Source organism: Onychostoma macrolepis, chromosome 02 (genome assembly GCF_012432095.1).
Source record: "Onychostoma macrolepis isolate SWU-2019 chromosome 02, ASM1243209v1, whole genome shotgun sequence".
NCBI classification, from domain to species: Eukaryota; Metazoa; Chordata; class Actinopteri; order Cypriniformes; family Cyprinidae; genus Onychostoma; species Onychostoma macrolepis.
In genome coordinates, this window is record NC_081156.1 from 22,220,676 (window position 1) to 22,242,553 (window position 21,878).

At 37.8% G+C, this 21,878-nt stretch overlaps 1 protein-coding gene across 1 annotated transcript in view; it reads right to left on the bottom strand.

Annotated features, from left to right (window-relative positions):
• The window catches only part of pappa2 (pappalysin 2), a 57,900-nt gene that overhangs the window by 17,564 nt on the left and 18,458 nt on the right, over positions 1 to 21,878 (bottom strand). Inside the window, exons 7-16 of the mRNA XM_058753619.1 lie at positions 17,664 to 17,846; positions 15,427 to 15,721; positions 11,886 to 12,014; positions 11,621 to 11,706; positions 6,315 to 6,508; positions 6,080 to 6,193; positions 5,078 to 5,213; positions 4,818 to 4,992; positions 3,921 to 4,083; positions 2,758 to 2,935 (exon numbers count right to left, since the gene is read on the bottom strand). Of these exons, the coding sequence (XP_058609602.1) occupies positions 2,758 to 2,935; positions 3,921 to 4,083; positions 4,818 to 4,992; positions 5,078 to 5,213; positions 6,080 to 6,193; positions 6,315 to 6,508; positions 11,621 to 11,706; positions 11,886 to 12,014; positions 15,427 to 15,721; positions 17,664 to 17,846 (1,653 nt within the window). The remainder of the gene's footprint in view (positions 1 to 2,757; positions 2,936 to 3,920; positions 4,084 to 4,817; positions 4,993 to 5,077; positions 5,214 to 6,079; positions 6,194 to 6,314; positions 6,509 to 11,620; positions 11,707 to 11,885; positions 12,015 to 15,426; positions 15,722 to 17,663; positions 17,847 to 21,878) is intronic.

Consider the following 21,878-nt stretch of genomic DNA (forward strand, 5'->3'; position numbering starts at 1 on the left):
ACACTTTATTTCGATAGTCCACTTTAGATATTCTACTTACAGTAAGTAACTTTGTAACTACATGTCAACTAGCAGTCATTAGAGTATTAGTAGACTGTCTGTTTAATATCTTCTAACACTTTATTTTGATGGGTCCACAACATACAACATACTGACTATGAGAAACTTTGCAAGTATATGTCAACTTATTCTACTAACCCTAAACCTACCCTACTGAGAGTTAGTAGACATGTAGTTACAAATTAATGAGAATTAGTTGACATGTAGTTGACATGTAGTTACAAAGTTACTTATAGTTAGTAGAATGTCTAAAGTGGACTATCGAAATAAAGTGTAACCAGAAATAAATATATATTGTCAATCATTCTTTTATTAAAGTTTTTATTTATTTATATATTTATTTATTCATTCATTCATTCTTTCTTTATTATCAATAAGGATGGTTGTTTTACCCTGATTTTTATTTTTATTTTTATTAATTACATTACAATATTAAATTAATTACATTAAATTACATTTTAATATTAATTACAAATTAATTTTAATACAGAGGTTAAAAACATTTTCAAAGAAGAAGAGCTGTTTTCAAGTAATTTTGTGAATGAAAAGCATCATCATTTATAATAAATTAATAAATATGACAAACAATGAGTGTCACAACATATACTTCCATTAAGCTTGGAAATAATACCTTTGCACAGGCATAAATGTTTTACAGTAATATGTAAAACATTAATTACAGTAATATATGTTTTAAAAGTCATATATTTATTTTTTCAGTTTCTATTAACTAACAAGAGAAGTATTACAGTGGTTTTCATAAAATCTCACTTTATAAAATAAAGCACATGGTGCAGTGGCGCCATGTGATATATAGGACTCTCTCCTTGTACTATTATAGTAACATATTTAATTAGATTTTGTTCAAGCTCTAAAGCAATTTTATTAGTCAATAAAATATAATGATTCCTTTAAGCTTTAAGGTATCTGCCTACTTTGTAGCTGTGCTTAAATTTAAATATACCAAAAATGGCTGCAAACTGCATTTTTCCAACATGCATGAAATGTTCCAGCTTGCGCCACTTAAAAAAAAAAAATTAAAAAGTCTCTCTCTCTAAGTACATAAATCACTGTATTATTTTGTGTGTTCCAATTAATGTCAAGCCATGAATAGATTTTAAAAACTCCCAAAGGAGCACTACAGCCCATCACTTTAACACACTAGAGTACAAGAACCTTGCCATCAAGACCAATAAGCATAGCTACTCAGTGATGCAATGTCCTGGACGTTCCAGTGAAGCCACTGACCACAGACTGCACCGATCCCTGCCAAAAGAAAAAATTTGGACCGATCCATCAAAAGCCTACATTTAAAACAAACAGTGAGAGTGTGAGGAGTGGCCCCTCGACCCCTGAGCCACCTTGCCTTAGTTATCCAGAGGCAAGAGGGCCAAGTGCCAGCCTGCTCTACGCTGTCTGAAATGGGGCTCTCTGGGGGCTTCAGGAGTATGGGATGAAACGCACTGTTGTTTTCGCCTGCTTGCTTGTTTCCTATCTCCACCTGTGTGCTGTTCTCCTGCAGCTCAGGACTACTTTTCTATTTACACAGCCAGGAAAGAGGGCTGGGACCACAGCCAGACCGACACACAGTTCCTGAATGAGTGCAAGAACAACACTGACACACAAATGACTGTATACTGCATGTAAGCACACATACATACAAAAATCCAAATACGTAGCTTAGCACTGTAAAAATAAATAAATAAATAAAAATTAAACATAATTGATTGGAGTTCTCTAAACAACTGCATTTTGACTTTTATTGTGGTTTCTCATTATTTGTGTCATGTCCAGCTTTAAATAATTATTTGCCTCAAAAAGCAGAAAACCCTCGCCACAAACCATAACAGTGGTGACAGCAAACAAATCAATAAAGTATTTTATGGTTTATAATATAATATAATAAAATAGTGATATCCATGCAGTGTTTATCGTTTTGCAATATTGTTTCTGACTGTCCATGATGTAATGATAAGGTAACACATAAGATAATAAAATAATTTAAAATTAAATGATTTTCATATTTAAACTAAAACAACTGATTAACAATAATAATAATAATAATTGCATTATTATCAGTTGTTTTAGTGTTATTGAGATACTATTATTGTTTTATTAATATTGTGAATGCTTTTATTTTTAATATTAGTTAAAGTTTTAAAGTAAATCTGTTGTGTTTTATGTTTTATGTTTTATATTTTTTATTTTCATTTCAGTTTTAGTTTTAGTTATTTTAGTGCATAAAGGTAAACTAAATAGAAATGATAACTAGCCTTGAAAAATTGCTGAAATAAAATTTTATTCCAGTTAAAATTTATTTTGTTACAAGTAACACTTTTTTATGGTTTTAGACTACCATTAAATAAAATTACAGTACAATTATTCAATTATTTTATGATAATACATATTATTTGTTTGCAGTATTTATATGTTTGTTAGTGCTGGCGCAACTAGCAGTTTTGAATCAAATGACCTCAGGAATGCCAAAAAGCACAGTTATGTGTTGGATTTTTTCCCAGTGTACATGGGCAAACACACAAGAAGGGTTCATATCATCCACAAATACACACTTATTGACTTAAAGTCTTATTATTTTAGAAAGGAAGCCCAAAGTCTCACAGAAACAGACACATGCACTGAATGTAAGGAATCCAGAAACCCTCAGGTCTCACATTGTAGCCCAGTTCCCGTCCTCACCTTGCAGGATCGCCGGGGCATTACAGGAAAAGGTGCACTGCTTGCCGAATGTGGTACCCCAGGGACACGAGAAGGAGGCAAAGTAGACGTGAGACTGAGGAGGAGGGCCACAGTCCACTGGCTGACAGCTCACCACGCGGTCCCACACTCCATGCACACAAATCTGCTCTGCTTCCGTCTGAGGAGAGGAGAGGACAAAACAAACAGAAAGACAACCACTTATAATGTCATAGTTTCATTAGGCTCATTAAACAACAAGACAGTATTTCACTTGGCACAAATAAGACGTTGTTTCATTGAGTTATAAAATCAATGTGAATATCTTTTCTTAGATAATCTGCTAAGAAATGTTTGAATTCACAGACTTTGGTATTTTGGTAAATGTGAACACAATTTGAGCGATCGAACATGTGAACATGATTTTAAGCGTTTATGTTCTCCACAGTTACTGGAATGTTCTGGTATTTTGCAAAACCTGAATAAACTAAGACATGTGGGTTCCTGCTCTTGTCTTCTAGAATTACTGTAGATGCTCTTGCCCTTACCCTGCATTTTAGTAATTCTCCACAATAATTTAATCAACTCTTTCACAATAACAAACAGGAATGTGATGATCTGGAAAATGTACGTCACAAGACTTAGAAAAGGAGACCTATCTATGTTTGCAAAATGCTTCTTGCTCCAAAACAGTTGCGAAAAAGTCTAACTATTGAATAAACACTGTGTATATCTAATATCACCCTAGATTATCTTTGTTTGGACATACGCACATGCTGTATAAATGGGCCTCCAGTTACAATGGAGTTTCCGAATAAGGTGTTTACATGACCGGATTGAGCCAATATTCCTAGAAATCTGAATAAAACGACTGGTGTTAACCACATTTTTTGGATCATGTAAACATGTTTATCTGAAGCACTAACTGGAAAATGACTAATTCAATTATTAGCAGAATATGAATACAGTCATCGTTCACATTTCTCAGGAAAAAAAAAAAAAATCTTCACAAAAAGTAATTTGTTCTCATTTAATCTCACTGCTTTTTAGCAGAAATTAGATATCAAGGAGATGTGATTTTTCTCTCTTAATGGGGTTACTGCAGAGAGAAAGAGAGAGAGAGAGAGAGAGAGAGAGATCAGGCTGTTAACAATACTTGTACGCACTTGATGAGAAGGAAGGCCCTGGCCATGGAGAACGGTGAGCGTATAGCCACGATGACAAGAAATAGAGCAGTGTTTGGAGTCTGTGACTGGAGTACAACGGACTGAAGCGTGTTCGACGTTTAGAGGACTGCATGACTCAGTACTGCACAGCCTACGCACACATCTGAGTGAGAAAAACACATATCAAGTTAATTATTATTTGTAGACATCATATCCAGACAGACATCATATCCACCATCCAACACGATGGAATTGTTTGTATTTGCATCTGTTACTCTGTGTAAGTATATGATGTATTTGTATTTTACACTGCCATTCAAAAGTTTGGGATGAGAATTTTTTTTTTTTTTTTTAAATAATATTTTTATTCAGCTAGAACGCATTAAATTGATTAAAAGTGAGAGTAAAGTCATTCATAATGTTACAAAAGATTTCTTTTTCAAGTAATTGCTCTTTTGAACTTTCTATTTATAAAAGAATCTTGGGGGGGAGGACTAATGGTTTCCACAAAAATTTTTAGCAGCACAAATGTTTTCAACATTGATAATAATCAATTCTTGAGCACAAAATCAGAATATTAGGGTGATTTCTCAAGAATCATGTGACACTGAAGACTGGAGTAATGGCTGCTGAAAATTCAGCTTTACCATCACAGGAATAAATTACATAAAAAATGTTATAATATTTTAAATAGTAGTGTTTTACTGTATTTTTGATCAAACACATGCAGCTTTGGTGAGCATAAGCGACTCCTTTCAAAAACGTAAAAAAATTGTACAGATCCCTAACTTGTAGTGTTTATATACTGTATATATATATATATATATATATATACAGATATATATGCGTGTGTGTGTGTGTGCTTGTAAGTCGTGGGAGACCCCACCCTCAGCGCACCCGGTCAGGGCAAAGGCGCTGAAGTGACAAGATGTACGCAATGCAACCGCCAACACAGCCACTTGAGAGGAGGAGAAGTTGAGCTGCACTGCTGAAGTCTGGTAGAAGGGCACACTCAGGTTATGAGTCACATTCACCACTAGGGGGTTATACTGACATGACAGCTCGTATGAACCTGTGGACAAGCACACACAACAAAGTCACATAAAAATACAAAATTTACAATCTTTCACAATCAAATTAAGGATATCATGTATTACCAAGATTGTGTTTTTTTCCGGAGGTGTCACACAGTTCAATGGTCACTGTTTTCCTGCAATTTTCGCCATGCCAACTACCATCATAGGCAAGGTAAATAATAACAGAGGCTGCTACACCCGGTCGCTCAAATCCTACCTGCAAAAACAATGTATAAGCATTATTAGTAATTAATATATGGCTCCTTAGCTAACATAATTTATGAACTTATAAAGCACATATTCTGCATGACCACATTTTACATCCTTAATCCTACCCAATAACTAAACTTAACAACTACCTTACTAACTACTAAAAAGCAGCAAATTAGAAGCTTATTGAGGCAAAAGTCGTAGTTAAGAGTTTGTTAATAGTGAGAATTGGACCTTAAAATAAAGTGTGACCAGATTTTTTTTTTTAATGTTTTTGAAAGAAGTCTCTTATGCTCATCAAACCTGCATTTATTTGATCAAAAATACTAGTGAAATATTACAATTTAAAATGTATTATCCTTCAGAAATCATACTAATATGCTGATTTGGTGCTCAAGAAACAGTTCTTTTTATTAGCAATGTTGAAAAAAGTGGTGCTGCTTAATATTTAGGTGGAAACCCTTTCTGTAATGAATAGAAAGTTCAAAAGAACAGCATTATTTGATATAGAAATCTTTAGTAACATTATAAAAGCCTTTACTGTCCCTTTTCATTAATTTAATGCATCCTTGCTTAATAAAAGTATTAATTTATTAAATAAATAAACTCTTACTGACCCCAAGCTTAAACAGTAGTGTACATAAAACTGCTCAAATTGAATTCTATTCATTTTTTTCCTTATTTTACAAAACATCATTTAAAATTTACTCAAGCATATTTGAAAAAACACAAAATGTGCATTATTTATTGACAAGGCTGTCAGCAGAGGGGGAAGCTAATACTTACATCAAATGGCCCAATATAGATTGAATAATCTGTCAAATTCAAAGTTTTTACACTCAATGTTTGTTCACTGAGCAAGTGCGTGTGTACCTTTAGCCAGACAGGCTGATCCTGAGTATAGTAACCATTCAAATGGGCAGTACAGGGGCTCCAGGCATCATGAGCCACTACTTCATTCATGTCAAAATACTGCGACTTGCACATCTGATGAGGATATAAAAAGAAAAGGATATTTAAAATATGCATTTCAGTGGTTCATTTATGTTCACTGGTGAGGCAGATAAATGATCCATGATGGCTAACGAATTCTAAACAGTTTGTGTACCTGAGTGAGCACAGGCTCCCCGGTGACCTTTGAGGCAGGGCAGCTCTCGTCCTGATGTGAGCCCGAGGCAGTGGACGCCCACTGATCAGTGAAGCCCTGGGGAGTGAAAAAGCCACAGTCCTGGATGCTGGAACGTCTTTCGAACTCCTCACACACTCCATCCCCTTCAAAAACATAGCACAGGCTCGGCCGACCTGAGAGAGACAGAAAAAGCAAGAGAGAGTGAGCACAAACTCATCATAAGTAACAAATAATGACTCCACTGCCAAGATCTAATTGTGTTTTCATAGCAAGTCAGTGAGACTCTGCTTCACTTATGTGTGAATTGAAAATAAAAAGGAAAGTGATTCCACCGGGACGATTAAATAAACGATCATATACAAATATGTGGTGATGTCATGGCATATGAATGAGTTATGACAGAAGTGCACGTGGTGCTAAAAGGGGAATTAGCATGCCATTAAAGCAAATTCGTTAGAGAGGGATACGTGTGAATGACATCAGAGTCTTGCATGAGCTCTTGTCTGAGAATGCTGAAAGGTAAAAGGAAGATGACTCATCGGCGGGAACAGCTTATCAAAGGCGAGGGGCTCAAAAGGGTTCTAACAACAAATGAAAAACACAAGCATTTGATTGGCCGTCTCTGCTGCAGAACAGCTGACCTAACCCACATGCCAATGCCAAAGGCTTTACTCCTAAGCTTTGTTGATCTTTGCTCCCCAAATACGCTCGTGGAGATAGTATATGAGAGCTCCTGATGCGGCATTAGAGAAAATATCGCAAAAAAGCCATTCCCGAATGCCCTAAATCCACAAAAATGCGGTTACAAGCTACTATGAAAACATTGGGAAGTTTGAGGCATGTGAGTCAGTTGCTGCTTCGTCTATGGTCATGTTTGAATTAGAGGCTTCTCATGCTTCACGCTGACAGAAAATGTAGCGCTTTCAGTCACGAAAACAACATTGACTAAACTGTAGTGAAGTATTTGCCTTTTTTTCTCCTAACATTTCCTGTGAGTCTTCCTGTACTGCATTTACTCTGCATTACGTAACAATGGTGTACAGTTAGATTGTTACAATTGTTAAGAAGATCCATTGCAGCTTACGAAATACTGTATGTCCAACACTTTGGACCATTTCCAATAGTGTGATGACATAAAACTTTGACAATTTTGAATAAGATGATCTTGATTATATGAAACACCACCGGCTGTGTTACAGTAAATGACCTAAAATCCACAGTTTGGACTGGATACTTTGCAATCTGGATTGAATCTTTGAATGCTCAAATATTCAAACCGAATTGTCAGATATCACAGACTTTGCTGTCAAGGAAATTACTCATAATTCACAATGAGGATTTTTTTTTTTTTTTCTGGTCAGCCTAGAAAAACAACAACAGTAAGATCGGGTGATCCACAACTTAGCAACACAAGACAACAATTATTTTGACTGTATATATATATAGCATTCTAACAGACTGTGTGTGTGTGTGTGTGTGTGTGTGTGTATATATATATATATCCTCAGACCTTATATACTTTTTCTAGTTTATATCGTACTTTCATCCCACATACCTACAAATAATGTCTTAACAAATTTTAAAATGTAATTTATTTCTGTGATGATAAAACTGAATTTTCAGCAGTCATTACGCCATTCTTCAGTGTCACATGATCCTTCTGAAATCATTCTAATATACTGATTTGCTGCTCAATAAACATTTCTTATTATTATCTACTGTATGTTGAACACAGTTGTGCTGCTGGAAACGACAGAAAAAAATAGGATTCCCTATCGAAAGTTTACTCCCGTTGCATCGTCATTGACGACTGCTTTGGGGAAACTCCTGTTTACTCCTGAAGCCAGATTGGTTAACATTTGTGTAACTGCACAAACAAATGGCGCTTGAGCCCGCCAATGGGGGTGGGGGGGAGACACTTGCTATATAACTCGGCCCAGAGTGCCATTTCATCAGAATCTTCTCCTTCAGTGACGAGACCATCTCTTCGCTGACTCTGCAAGAAGCCGAAGAAAAGAAGCTTACCTGCTCTACGCTGCTCTTCACCGCTCCCACCGTCGAATCCAGCCCCGTCAGAGGACGATTTCCCCTGCGGCCATCCGGTGAGGGAAAAAAAAGAGCAAATTCCTGAGCAAATTTCCAAGCGCATTGATTCAAATGGGCACGATGAGTGCGTCGCATGTCTGGGTGTCGCCCACGCAGAGGCTGCACTCGCAGAGGCTTTGTGTCCTCCCTCCCTTTTTCCATGAAGGTGATCCTCCTCGCTCCGTTCCCCCGTCTCCTCAGAGGAAGAAGCAGCGGAACAGCGGGGGATCTCTCTCGGGCACGAGCGGTGCTGCGTCGGCCCAGCGCCCGTGCACTCCGCTCTCCCCGCAGCGCCTCACGCCGCCGGTGTGCTTCACACACAAGGATCAGCGCCCCTTGTTGGATGCGAGTGGCCTGGTTTCCTTCGGCACATCTGAGGAGGAGATAACCATCGACAAGGCCTTGTCTTTGACGGCATCTGACGCTGATGAGTGGGCATGTTTTGGCGAAGAGCCCAAAGCTTCCCCTCCATCTCAATCTGCGTGGCCCAGCGTGGACTCAGAGCTGATCCGCATTCTCACGCGTACTGTGGAGGAACTAGGCCTGGCGTGGACAGCCCCGGAAGAGCCCGCCCGCCTCCTCGATGAGTGGTTCCTCAAAGGTCATCGTCAGCCTTCCTCACAACAGCGACCAGCTCTGTTCATGCCAGAGGTCCACGAGGAGCTCACTACAACTTGGCGAGCTCCTTACTCGGCACATGTGAGGAGGCGGTGGCTGCACACCTGCTTCAGCCGACGAGCCGTGGACTGAAGACGGCAACGCATTCTTCAAAGCCCTGCAGGATGACGTCAGCACTCGCCAACAGAGCCTATGCAGCGGCTGGCCAGGCCGGTTCAGCCCTGCATACTGGCCGAGATCACGGCGTGTTCTAGGAGCTCCGAACGGCCATGGATTTGGCTCTGTGCGCTACCAAGGCGACGACGCAGGCGGAGGGCAAGGCCATGGCCAGCCTGGTGGTGCTGGAGCGCCACCTGTGACTGAACATAACAGACATCAGGGACGCCGAGAAAATGGCCAGCTGTGTCAAGTACTGCATCATTTCCTGCCGGAAAAAATACTGGCGCAACCTCAGCTCTCGCAAAAGCCGGAGCCGGGGCTTCAGCAGTGCCCCAGATCGGCGAAAAGGTACCCCTTCCCCAAGCGCCAGGGCCCCCGCCCTCGTGTAACTCTGGATCCTGGGCCTCAGAAGCCGTCCTGATCTGCGTGCAGAGAGGAAGAGGAGAGGGATGATTCACGGACGCCGGAATCCCCTCAAAGACAGCTCGCAGTTATTCCTCACCCCTTCGAATGCCTCTGAGTGGTGGAGGTGTTGTAACAGGGCACCTCCTGTCATTTCAGACGCGATACGTCATCGAAAAAAATAGAACCTCTCGCTTCCCGGCTGCCGGCTTGGAAAGCCATCCCAGGCGTGTCGAGTTGGGTTCTAAAAACCATAGAACGAGGTTACTCGCATCAGTTCACTCGCAGGCTGCCTGCACTCAGAGGCGTGGTGCAGACCTTCGTGCAGGACAATATCTGTAGTCCTCTGGGCCCTCAAGGGCCCTCCCTTTGAGCCGCTTCAAACAGCTGGCTTAAGGGTCATGACATGAGTCCGGGCAATACGAGTGTAATTTGAGTGTTCTAAGTCATTTAGAGAGTCAGAACAGCTCTTTGTGTGCTTTGGAGGCCGCTCTAAAGGGCTGCCGGTCACAAAGCAAAGGCTATCACATTGGATAGTAGAGGCTATCGCCCTAGCCTATGCCTCAGCGGGCGTACAGTGCCCTATAGGTGTGAGGGCCCACTCCACAAGAGGAATGGCCTCCTCCTGGGCCTGGTCCAGCGGAATCTCTATTGGGGAGATTTGTGCGGCCGCCGGCTGGTCGTCGCTGACGACCTTTATTAGACTCTACAGTTTGGACATCCCTACCCTGCAGGTGTGGGTGCTATCTGCTTAATGCTACTTTTTTTAAGGCTTATGACAAGCAGACCCCAGATCCCACTCGGGTCTCTTATAACTCGGACTCACGGGGCCCTCATTGTGCCTAAGCACAAGTTCTGCTTCTGCTTATAGCACGGCATTACTGGATGCGTTCCCCAAAGCAGTTGTTAATGACAACGCAACAGGACTTACCTTTCGATAGGGAACGCTCCGGTTACTCACGTAACCTCGGTTCTCCGAGATAAGGGAACGAGCGTTGCGTAACTGGCCGTGCTGTAGCTGCACGTGAATCGATGGCTTCAGTCATAGATTCTGATGAAATTGTGCTCTGGCCCAACTTATATAGCAAGTCGAACCCCCCACCCCCCTTGGCGGGCTCAAGCGTCATTGGCTTGTGCAGTTACACATACGTTAACCAATCTGGCTTCAGTAACAGAGTAAACAGTTTCCCCAAAGCAGTCGTCAATGACGATGCTACGCTCGTTCCCTTATCTCAGGGAACCGAGGTTACGTGAGTAACCGGAGCGATCTTTGATGAATGGAAATATAAAAAGAACAGTTTAAATGTAAAACAGCATTTAGTGTAAAAGACGCAATAATGTAAAAAAAAAAAATACTGAGAGCAATGAACGTAATATTTTGCAACATAATGAAAATCAATGATTATTATATGACTCCCCCTAACAACAACAACAACTAAAGTAATGTTTATTATCAATTTATTTATTTTAAATTTATGTATGTATTTTGATACCTAACATGCAACTATTTTATTTTTTCATGCAACCTTTTTTTATTTGTACATTTTCCCATCTGCAGATTACAGAGGATGATTTAAACAATGTTAAATTTGAACTCCAGTGTAATGATTGTCTGTACCTGATGACAAATATCGAAATTGTCACTGTATGTTGCATTTTTTTCGTAATGCTGAGTTTCAGAAGGAATACTTCAGACATAATAATTATTAGGGGCTTTGCCATTTTGGGATTTTTGAATATGACGACCTCCACATTTCCTTCAATATGACTATGATAAACTCACTCCCTAATTCAGCATGAGAGAGAAAAACAGTAGCAGAGGAATCCGAGTCTACAGGAGACATAGCAATATTATATTGTTTTGGTTTGCTTTGTTTTGTTTTGAGAGTTGGTTATGATTATTACCCAGGTTTATTGTCCTGTGTGGAAGTTTTCTGGCGCTTCTGTTGTGGTGTTTACAGTCTGAGGGCCAGAGTTCTCAGTGGACAGTGAGAGTATTTGTTTTTTTGAGTGTGACTCACCATGACACTTGAAACCTGGTTCAACTTGGCATTTTTTTGAGCAGCCGTCTCCATCTAAGAGATTCCCGTCATCACAATCCTCAGTCCTGTGGGGGAGAAAGAGCGATGCCAAGGGTTACAGTTATGAAATATGTGGAAGGTCTTTGGCTATGCTTCAAAACACCAAAGACTCAAACAAATACTCAAAAATATGAAACATTCTTTAAAAATGACTAAAGCACATAACATGCAAAGCCTCTGACAGACCCTATAAGTTTATACTGACCCCTGTAGTGTGCCATCACCACAGAAATGTTCTCCATGAGTGTAAACCAGGCCTGGGGAAAGTTCACTGAACAAATCGTCTGATTCCACCTGGATCCTGTACAGGTACTGAACGTCCCTCTGCACATCACTAAGCACACAAACACATTCAGGACAAAATCTACATAGCAAAAAGCAAGAAGTGAGAGCAAAAAGGAATTTGAATGAATGAATGAATGAATGAAGGGGATTTTTTTGTGACTCTTTCTGCAGGTTAGTAATCGAATCGTTCATTCAACCATTTTGTTCAAAAACAATGACACATCCAGGAGTGAAATGTGACCGCCTTTATGGGTGAGTTACTGGATTATTCCCTCAAACATTTTGTTAAAACACTGTTCAAAAACACTGAATCATCCAGGAACAAAACACCACTCGGTTTTGCAATGGTTCTGCTGTGGCTTTGTTTGAAACTATCTTAGTTGAAGCACTAAAACCAAACTTGAAATATTGCATCTAAAAGATTTGCAATATTTAAAGTTACTCAATATAAACTTCATGTTTATTGAAATCTTAAAAACAATTTCATACAATATAAATAAATACAGTGGTGGCTAAAATTATTAGAAAACTTGTATTTTCACCAGCTAAAAAGGGTTTGAGACTCCTTGTGCAAACAAAAATCTCACTAGATTATTATAATTAATGGCAAAATGAATGTTTGGAAAGTAAACTGATATTTCCTACTGACAAACCACAGCAAAAGTTAGAAATAACTGACTTGAAACCACTTTTTAACTGGTGAAAATACTAGTGTTTTTATCAGCTGTTTGGACTCTCATTCTGATGGCACCCATTCACTGCAGTGCATCCATTGGTGAGCGAGTGGTGTAATGCCAAATTTATCCAAATCTGTTTCGATCTTCCTGGGCTGCATTGTCCAAATGCATCGTAAGCTTAAGTACATCGTAGACCAGTTGAAACCAGTGGAGCTACGATCAACTTAGGCTTACAATGCTTTTGGGAAACGCAGTCCTGGATGGTCTCAGGATGAGTACATTTTCAGCAAGTTTTCATTTTGGGTTGAACTATTCCTTTAAAAGAATAGATCATAAACCATACTGAAGAATGCACAATATGAACCTGAAATATGCTGTAGAAATACTTGATCTAAGCTATATCTATTCTCAGGGTGATCTCAAATCTAACCTTGTTAAAAATGGAAATGACCTTTTAATGTTGAGGGTATCACTGCATGTCGTGCTGTGATGTTCCTCGGGGGTATTGATCTGATCTGATTGAATGACCCTATAAAAAGAGTCTAGCCATGATTGCCAAGGCTTGTTTGATTTCAGTCATTTTCCGGCCGGGGTAAGAGGATTCCTAGATAACTGAGCATCATCTACTTTCTCCAGCGGGTCTTATTACTCAACAAATTGCCCTTATTAATTATGGATTGCTTCCAGGGACAAGGAAGGGGAGAGAGACTACTTAAAGCTATTGTTCTGAGGTCGCAAAGGGAGATCCAATGAAGGATTCTGTGCAAGTGATAAGATAAAGTCATATTTCTTTCTTCGTAGCACAGCCAGTTATAGAGAAAGGCAGTGACCTACAGCACAAGACCTCCTCTGGTGAGGTATAACATATTTTATTTGGCAGCTGTACACTAGAATAGCCATTAGTCCCATGAAGGTGACTAAGGAGAACATAACACACTTGAGCTTAAATGCATCAATGCATCAAATGTCAGTTCACATTTGCGCTTTTGTAACCTCAGAGGTTTTGACCTTCTTGATTGTATCCAACTATTTAAAGCATTCAATGAAAAACATCATCCAAAAAAACAATTTTTACAGAATAACAAGTAAATAATTGAATCTAATAAGCCATTCTAATGTTCGGCAACAAAAGTACAAATAATTTATATGTTTCAGCAGTTTTACAAAAGATACTCTTAGAAATAATGATCAAAAACAAAAATAATTTCAAGTTTATCAATTACAACAAACCAATATTTGGGCCCTAAGTAACTAACCCCACTGAATGTGTGTGTGCATGTATAGATTTTTAAAGTTTCTAATCATCAGAAATCAGTTATATATAATAAACAAAAAATTTACTTTGAATTAAAATTTTAAATAATAATATTTCACTAAGATACTGTTTTTACTGTGTTTTTGATAAAATAAATGCAGTCTTAGTAAGCATAACAGACTTTTCAAAAACTGACCACAAGCTTTCAATAAAACAAAATTTTGATCTTTATTATTATTATTATTATAAATATTTATTTATTTTATTTGATATATGTATATATATATATATATATATATATATATATATTTTTTTTTTTTTTTTTTTCCCAATACAACACAACCACACAAACATCAAACAAAATTGGGATTTAATATTACTGTCCCCTAAATGTTGGCAAAATCCGCAAATTCATATAAAATGCAAAGAAAATAAAACAGCTCATATAATATTTAGTTTGGGTCCTCCCAAGGTTAACGATAACGGCGTTTTTTGAAGGTTAAGCACCTCCTTTCACTGGCTGTTTGCTACATTACCCATTTCATGGAAAGTGCTTTGTTTTTGCTGCAGACCTCACGGTGGCACTGTAGCCTACTTTCCCACAAAACCACCTTCATTCCCATTCCCTTTTTCAGCCTCTACTCGTCGTCACTCTTTTGTCTCCCTGCATGCCAAATGACAGGTCTCTCACTTACTGCACACACTAACAACATCAAGCACACTACTCCCTTCAGCAAGAGATTGGAAACAATTTCAGAGCAGCTACAAACAGCCACGGGTGTTTACTGTTTCTACGGGTAAAGCGGTCACATTTGGTTTATATTCCAGGGTTTCATTGTACCACTCTCTCTCTCTCTTAGTCTCTCTCTCTCTACCTCTCTCGCAGATCCAATCTGTCTTTCTTTCCTTTCCCTATCCACATAGCTCAATTCCCAGTAGAGTTTCCATCTTTCTGAGCTTACAGGACTTGTGGAAGGAACTTTTCTGGATATGTTACATTCTCTGATCCACACTATTAATCTCTGGACATTTTGACCTATTGCAAGTACTTGAACAACAGTCCAGTGCCCGTTGATGAATTTGTATTGGAACAAACGGAATAAAATGTGACAGGAACTGAACTAGAATTTGGCTATGCCTTGATACTTGTAAAATTAATGGCTAATGAAATGACAACGTCAAATCCATGATATTGTTATTCTTCTTATTGTGTTGGCTGTGGAAATGATTTTTACTGGGCAAAAACCATTGCACAATAATAGTGATACGCCGAAGATACAATTCGATTTAGAAACACAACATGTTCAGCATTTATACTTAAGCCACACTTAAAATAATACTCCCAGAAATGTTGTAAATCAACTAGAAACACAATAAAAACATGACAGAGAAATTATTATTTGAAAACTCTTGACAGTATTACTAATGACTCGCCAATTTCAAATAAATATTTAAAAATATAGTCTTTCAAAGTGTCTGCGTACAAAACAAAGTGCTATTGTTAATCATACAAAGACGCTTATTCTTACCTGTCAGTGTATGAGGGCTGTTTGACGAGGACAGGACCTCTGATTGGTGGTTCTCTGAGCACTCTGTAGAGAAGGGGGCGGCAGCCAGAGCAGAGAGGATTTTGGGGCCGTGAGGTCAGCAAAACAGCATCGATCTCCAGCTTCTTATCAAAGGTGGAGATTTTAACGGCTTTGACCTTCTTACTAGTATGTAAATGGAGGGTCAAAGGAATGTCACAGAAAGCATGCTGAGGACCTGTGTGAAGCATCTCGCCATTCTCAGTTATGAGTACAATATTAGCAATTGCCTTTTGATCTGTGGAAAAAAAACAAGAATTCATTCATATAAATATTCATATACTATCGTTCATACACTCAAAAAAAAGATACTTTACACTAACTTAATTCAATTATGGACAGTGGTTCCACATAACAGAAACATGTTATCTCTACTTAAACACATAATGTATGATGAACTAAACTGAATTGAGTAAACTTAAACAACCATGTCCAAATAACTTAACCTTTTAACTGTCACCGTCCACCCTGTGGGACGCCTACGTTTACTTCGCTATTTTACAATTAAATCCTAATCTAATCATGACAAACTATATATCGTTGGAAAGATCTAAGACTCCTAAATAGGTATTTTACCACTTTTTTTTGTTAAAAGATTATGTAGGAAAAGTAATAGATTAATTTATGACAAGAGTGCACCTGAAAAATCTACATCATAACAGGAGTTCTTACCTTTGTCACAGAAAGTATTCTTTATTGCCTTTTTCTCTATTACGCTTTAGAAATCATAAGAAATTATATATCAGTTGAAAACTTAAAATCTCAAAATTCATCCTTTGAAACCCATTTTAAAATCAGACATTGCATTACCATAGAAATGGTACATCAAAATCACGTTGGAAAATGTTTTCATTCATGAATTATAAAAAAATAAGTTTGGATAGTGCACTATAATGTCTGTGTTCAAAACTGTGAGTGACAGTTAAGGGGTAAAATCAAGTAAGTTCATCTTAACTAAAGTATTTGAGTAAAGATAACATGTTTCCATTATGTGGAACCACTGTCCATAAATGAATTGATTTATTTCAAGGTAAAATCATTTTTGATGCAGCTGCTATTTATGACACATACTAAACACGCTAAATATAGCTCTTATTGTTAGGAGTTAGCCAGAAGATGGTTGTTACATTCATGGCATGCCTAAACTATTTTTTTTTTTTTTTTTTATTAAAACAACATAAATTTTTGCTAGCAGGTCCTCAACCCAAGCACATGCATAACCCCCAAAAACACTAACATAACAGAAACTCTCTTAAATACAAACATAGAAGAGCATTTAACATTAATATGTATCCCCGTTGTATCATCTTGAGAAAAGATTTATCCAGCCCTGTGCAAAGCATGATGTGAAGTGGAAATCCTGTTCCTAGATTATATAATGATACTTTAACACAACTAAAATCATATATGTATCTTAACACAAATGGATTAAGTAATGTGGTAGAAAATAATTGTGTTAGGTTAACTTGATTTAAGTAAACTGAAAAAGCACCAAATGCTATTTTGACCTACTTAACTGACACATGTTCTTTCAAACTGAAAACATTCAGTTGAGCCAAAGCATAAGTGTTTCAAGTGAGTTTACCACAATGCAACTGTGCTTGAAAGAGAAATCTAATACAATGGTGTTAAATTAACAGTATCGTAAAATAATTTTTTGAGTGTAAGTTTGGGGTTGGTAAGATTTTTTAATGTGTTTGAAGTCTTTTATGTTCACTAAGGCTGTGTTTATTTGATCAAAAATTCAGAACAAAATGGTAATGTTGTGAAATATTATCCCAACTAAATTATTTAAAATCCAATTTATTCCTGTCATGGCAAAGCTGAATTCTCAGAAGCCATTAGTCCAGTCTTCAGTGTCACATAATCCTTCAGAAATCATTTTAATATGCATATATGGTGCTCAAGAAACATTCATTACTATAATAAATGTTGAAAACAGTTGTGGTGCTTGATATTTTTGTAGAAACTGTGACAAGAAATTTCAAAAGAACAGCATTTACCTGAAACATTAATAACAATGTAAAAGTCTTTCACACTTTTGATCAATTTAATGTGCCCTTGCTTAATAAAAGTATTAATTTATTTACAAAACTAAAAAAAGAAAACTCTTACTGATCCCACACTTCTGAACAGTAGTGTATATTGTCAGGTGTTTTATATATTCAGACAGTACTCACTGGCTGAGATGTAAGTGATCCATATGGTCAAACTGTCAGGGACAACCGGGTGAAGGAAGTGCAACTCCAACACACAGCCCTCGATCTGAGGGCACGGCGTAGTCATGTTGGGCTCATACAGGTTAACTTCAGGACTCCAGGCTTGCATGCTGGGCTCACATGGCTGGTACACATCAGGGGCCCCTGCAAAAACACACGTAAACCAAAAAGAAAATACTGTAACTCGCCATCAAAAGCTAAGAATCTTTTTGGCAAACGGGACATATACAGTACCTGGAAGGATGAGATAATTCATTGCAATAAAATTGGCATATAAGCCCTAAAACGGGCATTTCCATAGCAATGCATAGCAAAACCTTGACAAAATAGTGGGCTGTTTTGCACACTGCACTTATAAGTGCACTCACTATCTCTGTGAGCTACCTCATTGCCTACATAGGCAGCTACCTTCTTCTAAGGAAGCTTTCTATATGTATTGATGTTAGCATGTTGCTAAGCTAACAATAATGTAGGCCAATAAGCATTAACAAAAAAATACACAAAACGTCAGTTAAGAAATTAAGTTAAAAAAAAATCAGGTGAATTAAATGTAAACTGCATTCATCGAAATGCATTCTGGTATTAACATCTTTGTTAAGGATGCATGCAATTCCTCCTAATTAGAATTAAAATAAAAGCAGCATAATTAATTTGCAAACCTTTTTATAACAGCATTTGCATTGGGAGCGCACTTTAAAATGCTGCCTCTGCAGGCAGCTCACTAGATTTTGGAACTGAGCAATTCTGTGTGTTTATTATGAACAACCATTTAATCTCTTGAATCTTCAATCTTGTTATGACAATTTTCGAAAAAAGACAGGATGGGAGGCAAAGAGGGAGAAACCAAGTGAAAGGGAAAACAGAAAGAGAGAGTGTCTGGGAAAAACCACATGTCTTGGCAATGGATGTGAAGCACATTTCCCCAGACCTCAATCGACCATAAGACCCAGGTGCAACTTGGCAAAGGAGACAGATTGGCGCCTTAATTGGGACAGACAGGGCTCACAAAATAATTTATTACACTAAGAGTTAATGCCCGCGGTGGCCTGAAGAACAGGGACAGGGAAAGGTGATCCCAGGAGAGGCCACTCTCGCTAACACATCAGGGGGGCTTCACTAATAATCAACTACGCCCACTGATAGCAACATTTAATTGCACACACGATCAACACCTGTGTTGTTTATATTTCAGTGTTAAGATACACTGAAATATAAGATACACTGTACAGCTTCGCTCCACCACTGCGATCCAGACACCTACAGTCCAAAAGTTTGAGAGTCGATAAAGTCGATTATTTGATCAATAATACATTAAAAACTGAAATATTGTGATATACTATTACAATTTAAAATAACAATTTTTTTAGTTTAATAAAAAAAAAATTAAAAAAACACACACAATTCATTCCTATAATGGCAAAGCTGAAAACAGTTGTTCTGCTTAATATTTTTGTGAAAACTTCCGTATTTTTTTTTTTCAGGATTCACTGTAAAAAAAAAAATAAAATAAAAAAAGTTTCAACTTAAAATAATTTGTTAGCCTGCTGCCTTAATATTTTTTGCTTAGTCAACTAAAATATGTATCTAAGTTATCGCTTAGTACAACTTAACATTTTAAGTTGACTTTTAACATTTTTAAGTTTGACTTTTTTGAGTTAACTAGACAAAATTTTTTAAAGGGATAGTTCACCCAAAAATTAAAATTGTGTCATCATTTACTCACCCTCAAGTAGTTCCAAACCTGTATGAATTTCTTTGTTCTGCCGAACACAAAGGAAGATATTTTGAAGAAAGTTTGTAACCTGGCTGTTTTGGGGCTCCATTGACTTCCATAGTAGGAAAAAAAAAATACTATGGAAGTCAATGGTGCCCCAGAGCTGCTCTGTTTCCCACATTCTTCAGAATATCTTCCTCTGTGTTCAGCAGAACAAAGACATTCATACAGGTTTGGAACTACTTGAGGGTGAGTAAATGATGACACAATTTTCATTTTTTGGTGACCTATCCCTTTAAGGCAGCGGGGTAACAAATTATTTTAAGCTGAAACTATTTTTTTTTTTTTTTTTTTTTTTACTGTGAAATTAATAGAAAGTTCGAAAGAACAGAATCTATTTGAAATAGAAACCTTTTGTAACATTATAGATGTATTTACTGTCACTTTTGATCAAGTTAATACACCCTTGCTGAATAAAAGTAGCCTATTATTTTCCCTTTAAAAAAAAATCGATCTGATCCTTAACTTTTAAAGAGTGGTGTAAATCAGCTCTTTATAAATAAACACATGTATATATAAAGGTAAATAAAAGTCAGACTTTATGAACAATGAAAAACGTAAAATAAAATCGTAAGTATATATAATATTTATAAACGGATATAATCCTGTCAGGATATAAGCTTATTTATACTGATTTGCTTGTTTATACTGGATGTATGTACTAAAGAAATCTCAGCCTGTTTTTTCTGCAGCCAAAAGCAGTGTGTTGTTAATTACTCCAGGGAAAAAGTACTGTTTGTCCTTTAATAACCCTGTAATTACAAATTATCTGTAATAATTATCATTTAAATAGAAAAGAAATGAATACAGCCTAGTTAAACTGAACTGAAGGGGGTTAATTTGTCAGACAGTTTTACGCCAAAATAATGCACGCTTAAGTGATAAACTCCTCCTATTATGCATTAATGTAAAGAGCACAAGTCTTAATATCAAGCCATGTGAACTCTCTGCCTCCAAAAGGTTTTACAATGATAGATTAAACTGTACTCCAGGTCGAAAGAGACAGATAGACAGACAGCAGCCTTGAGTCACAGAGCGCTCCTTTGCACCCAGCGTGGCCTCACATGTGTGGATGTGTACAGGGTAAACAGCAGCAGGCCAAGGCAAACCATAAAACTCAATTGGTCAGATAAACAGAGCGAGGGCCTCCACACAGGGTAGAATTAATGAGTGTATCAGATGTGGTGTAATGCTCCCGCCGGGAGAAGCAATGCGGCAAGATCTGTGAGCGTGTCATCCTTCCTTCTTTCAGCAACCTTAACCAGATCTCTGCTCGCCCTGGATCGAGACTAATTTCTCGAAAAGCTGCCTTATAGCACATACCGAGGCTATGGTACAGGTAAGCAGGGGCGAGCGCTACAAGATGTAAGATCTGAGATCCAGGTACCGTATGATTTGTTGGTATCGAATTGGCCTGCGTTAATAGAGTTATCAAATGATTCACCGTGGTATTACCGTGAGCATTATTTCATACTGCACAAACAGTGTTGTCATATTACTCCTAAAGTCTTTCTGACATGATTAACTGACCGACAAAATAATTCACATTAGGTAGTCATCATGCACTTTATCATATTTTGAAAAATAAACCAAAAACAATAGGTTACCGTAATTTATTACAGACCTGAACCAATGGTATTAAATCTCATTCATCATTAATATCGCAAAGATATTGTTTTCTTAGAGATATATACATAATTTTTTTTTCAAATTTAAGACTTCATTTCTCATCAATCTGTTTCTCAAAATAAGACTCAGGGCCAAAAATCACTCTCCACTACCACCTAGCTGGATGATTTTATGTTTGACCTCTCCCATGATACTGTGCTTTATGAAAACGACTGCATACCAGGGGAGGATTTCCACATTTTGGGTGGACTTTTCAAAGTAAAGTCTTATCCGTGACACGTCAGTGAGTGGGCAGACCAGATGCTAAGAGATTTCTGATTAGAGTAATCAACAACATCTGTTACGTGAGGTATAAAGTTGAAAAGCTGCACAGGATACACATCGCTTTTTATGACGGGCCGCTTCTGGACGCCACCCAATATTACCAAAACTTGAAGCTGTGCCAAGGGCCTTTTTTATTCATTGATGGCAAAAAGAGTGTTCTTTATCCAGGCAATTATGATTTAATGATTTATTCCCTAAATTTTTCCAGACTTGCACGCACCTGGCCCGCATGAGACTGAGCGATCCACCTGAATGTGAATGCACAAGTTCGGAGAAAGAAGCCAGGGCTAAATTCTCTCTATCCTCATTAATCAAAGAGCAGGTATTGTTTTTTACATTGACGATCATTCGTGACATTTTCAGTGGTGTGTTGAGGATCAAGCACACGTCCAACAACATTTATGTAAGAGACGGCATTCAGTCATGCGCTCACCATCTCACAATTCGTG